Consider the following 4,064-nt stretch of genomic DNA (forward strand, 5'->3'; position numbering starts at 1 on the left):
TCATATCAATCAGTTTTAATAATTCTGTGATTTCTTAATTAAACATATTGCTGATTGAATTTATCCCATTAGATGATACTGATGAGGATATGATCGATGGGATGTATTTCTGGATAACAATACTGCCTTTCAGTACATCCGGTTGGAATGGGAGGCGATTATTATGGGTTCTCATTACCTGGACCTAGTACTACTACCTTATATTTTTTGCCGCTTGGAGCAACAAATGAAACAATATCTCAAAGTTATGGTATTCACAATGTTTCAATAACAGTGAGGCAAAACAATAAATCCGAAATGATCAAGCAAATCATGAAGGTAGGCTAGTAAACAACTTTGCCAACAAAATGAAGTAAACCGGTTAAAACGGTTAGAAAAGGGATATGATAATATTGAGATGATGAATAGTATTAGAATTTGGAATGTTTCTTACAATACTTGGAACACTGAAAAAAAAAAATGTTGTCACTTCGTTGACAAAATGTTTCAATTTTTTCATTGCTATCAATGTATTGTTAACTTAGGAAAATCGCTGCTTTACAACTTAACGAAATGCAATTCCGTAAATTAGAGAATAGTTGGAAGCAAACATGATCAACAGTATGAATTTTATTTGTATAGGCAGGTTCATTATGGCATTACACAACGTCTGTAGAAGAGACGATATCGATATGGATTCGTGATCAGTTGAATGATAATAATTCTGTAAAACGAATACGATCAAAAGTACGAAAGACATCGAATGTTGAAAAAGCTCGATTGCTTATTATTGCTTCAGTTTGGTATATTTCAGTTTCCGAAATCAAGAAAACAGAAATTGGATGTTTCATGCCAACACCAATGATTGTTGATCGTTCGTTTTCTTTTTTTTGAACATTTTTTTAAATTAATAATGAAATGTATGTTTACTTGATATTTAACTACATAATGCGAAAAATTCCACAATGTTTATGTTATTCATTTCAATTTGATTATTATTAATAATCATGTGCTAGGCCGAAATATACAGGACGACCACAGAATTTTCAACTCTTCTTCTTGCAGCAGATAATACCGATGGAGAAATTACGGCGAATAATGGTGGGAAATAATTTGCAGGATGCGCCAAACTGACTAATACCGTCTACTATCCGACAAATAAAGCTTTGGCAAGCAATATTCTATTCACAGCACCATCACATCTGTGTCCACCAGATACAATTGATATCATGAATGCTATAAAACAATCTAACTCATTATCAATAAAATGGGATGAAGCAGCGGAGAAAACTAATCTGCAAGATAGAGTATTGAAGAAAACGTTTGCCATCACTTCAGGGTTTGTTTTTAAACTTTTTCATTCATTTAATTTTTCATAGATATCGATCCTACTTTTTTTCCCCTTTTTTTTAACATGATATCGATCCTGATATTATCATCACGAAGTTTCAATCTCGTTATTGAATGTTTGAATGTACCAAAATCGGGTTTTCATAGAAATTGACATTTGAGGACAACGATCATGAATATAGTACATTACGGAGGAAACGAAGGAATGTCTATTCACGAGATTCCCGCATACTCTCAATGGGTCAATGGTGATTCATCAGTAGTGGTACCAAAAGGTGCAAATGCTACTCTATATGTATGCTTTTCAGTTTTTAATAAACTGTCAAATTACTCTGATTTAATTTTTTCTTATCACCAACAAATATTTCACTTCCAGAATCTTTTTATATATTTGATCATTTATTTACAAACAGACACATAGGTGCGGAATGATTTTAAGATTTCAGGTTTTAGCGGACGATTTCGGAAGAGAAGCGACAATGGAAGGTTTTGAATATCCTCAGTTTGATCCAGTGGAAGATGTGTCACCCGATTTTAGTCTCTTCCTGTATACTCGTAAACTTGGTGCTGGAGTCTATCGTGTTGGTATCGATCAAGAACTGGGTGGCCGATATATTGCTATCGTTATTGCTGAATTTAATCAGACCACTATTGGTTATGTTGCTGCTATCAACCGTATATTTTCTTTTACATATCCATTCTTTTTCATTGAATTTGCTTATCTGATGATAAGAGAATGTGATTAATATGAGATTTTTGGGAGCAAAAGAGCTTCCCGCTTCATTTCCTTCTTCAGGTTCATATGCGAGTTTCTCCTTATCGTCTCAATTGATTTCTATAATGTAAGAAAAAGAAAAAAAACGTGAAGAAACAAACCTTGAACAGTTCGAGAAATTAAAATTTTTACTAGACTATTTTCTAAAAACTCAAAATTAAAAACAAATAGCTTAAAGTTATTGAAGATGAAAATTTACGAAAGAGAACAGGTTATTGTAGTAATCTGTATGATATTTATCAAATGTTACGATTTAATTGATTATAATCCATAAATGATTATTTCATTGCGATTTATTAAGATTTTCATCCGAAATATGTTAAAATTTGAATTTGCTTTCAGTTCATAGAATTCCACCACCAATATTTGTAAAATATTCTACAACTGGTAAGTATCAAATAATTCATGGGACAATAAGAGGATATCAAAAGAGGGAAAACATCGTAATATTAGACTAATCTTAGAGTCAGACTATGTATCATCAATAAAATTTGTAAGGATTTTTGGTATTGTTCTATTTAAATCTTAATTTTAAAAACTAAAAATAATGAGTTTAAAACTTTTCTATGACAAAATTTCTTAATTCATTTACTTTTTCTATTTCTCTCTTACTTGACATAGTATTTAATTTAATTTCACATAAAATGTTGATTACATTGTAAAGAAATTCCAGCTATAAAATGAAAGATAAAATATAAAATTAAACAAATTTATAACTTTGCATTCCAGCTGATTTGACAACGACTGAACCTACAACAACACCTTTTTTGGTTTCAACAATGACCACAATAACAACAACTCAAGGCGCATCTCTTAGTGTACTTTCAAATAAATTATTCCCAATTTGCATATGTTTCATGACCTACAGGTGAAGGGGAACAATAATATGATAATAACAGTAGTAAAGATAGTAGAAGAAATTACCTGGCTGATAACGTTAGCAGAGATGATATTGACTAGTAAATTTGATATTTAAAAACATTGAATATTGAAATTGCTTTATTTCTGATCACTTATCTAAACTGATTATAAATGATAATTATTACTGCCCCGGAAGATTTTCCATGATAAACATTCAAATAACGATACCATTAGTAATTAGTGACACTGCAATTACCAGTCATTCACTGCAATGTATCATTGAAATGTCAATTGATAACACACGAAATTAATTATCTAATGGAATAGCTACGTGTCAAATTATTTCATACAATCTATCTCACAGTAACTTATCATTTCTATCAAATAGCAATCATTTGCACTATACATTAAACAAATCATGTAAAGGAAAAGAAAAACAAAAACCGGAATCACAGACCGGGTAAAGTGAATTTACTGACCGAAGAAATTACAACTAATTCCACCGAAAGGGTAAAAATAAATGGTTATATCTGATTTCAACCATTTCCTAGCTTTATTTGTTATCACTCCTTTATGATAGCTTCCGAAGTAAATGTTGCATTCAAGTTTCCGTTCCATTCCGAAATATCGTGACTCAGCTTTCTAAACGTCCACTAGGCATTTGCCCATTGGATATTTAAATGGCTGGGTTGAGATATTTCTGATCGCCTGGTGGTACAAATTGAAGATTTTGAAAACATTTCAATAAGAAATACGACAAGTTAAAACAACAAAAAGTAACCGGGTAAGGCAGTAGCTGTTGCATGCGTGCAGTTTTTATACTCTGAAATGCAACTGTGCTGCAGTGCATGCTGCGTAATTTTTTCTCAAGTTTATCCCATCTTATCTCATCTTCCAACGAATAACTGATTCAGTTCAATAGAAATAATCACGAATAATTGAAGGATTGCAATAAATTAAATTTTAATTAAGCCCAAAAAATGCAATCGATACTGTCATATATTCCAGAAATTAATAAGTACAATGAGTTGAAGATCGAAAAACGTTTTGAATAATAAAATTGAAAATTATGTGTCGCATACTTTAAAAAAAACCAATA

The 4,064-nt window shown here is 31.2% G+C and overlaps 1 protein-coding gene across 1 annotated transcript; it reads left to right on the top strand.

The window, feature by feature from the left end:
- Window positions 1–147: 147 nt before the first annotated feature.
- Window positions 148–2,075, top strand: LOAG_13154 (hypothetical protein; the record flags this gene model as incomplete). The annotated part of the gene is made up of 5 exons (XM_003148665.2): window positions 148–318; window positions 622–853; window positions 1,099–1,318; window positions 1,492–1,624; window positions 1,776–2,075. 5 exons carry the CDS (start codon window positions 148–150, stop codon window positions 2,073–2,075), a joined length of 1,056 nt encoding a protein of 351 aa, XP_003148713.2.
- Window positions 2,076–4,064: the final 1,989 nt, after the last annotated feature.

This window comes from Loa loa (assembly GCF_000183805.2).
Source record: "Loa loa unplaced genomic scaffold supercont3.692, whole genome shotgun sequence".
Classification (NCBI taxonomy): domain Eukaryota; kingdom Metazoa; phylum Nematoda; class Chromadorea; order Rhabditida; family Onchocercidae; genus Loa; species Loa loa.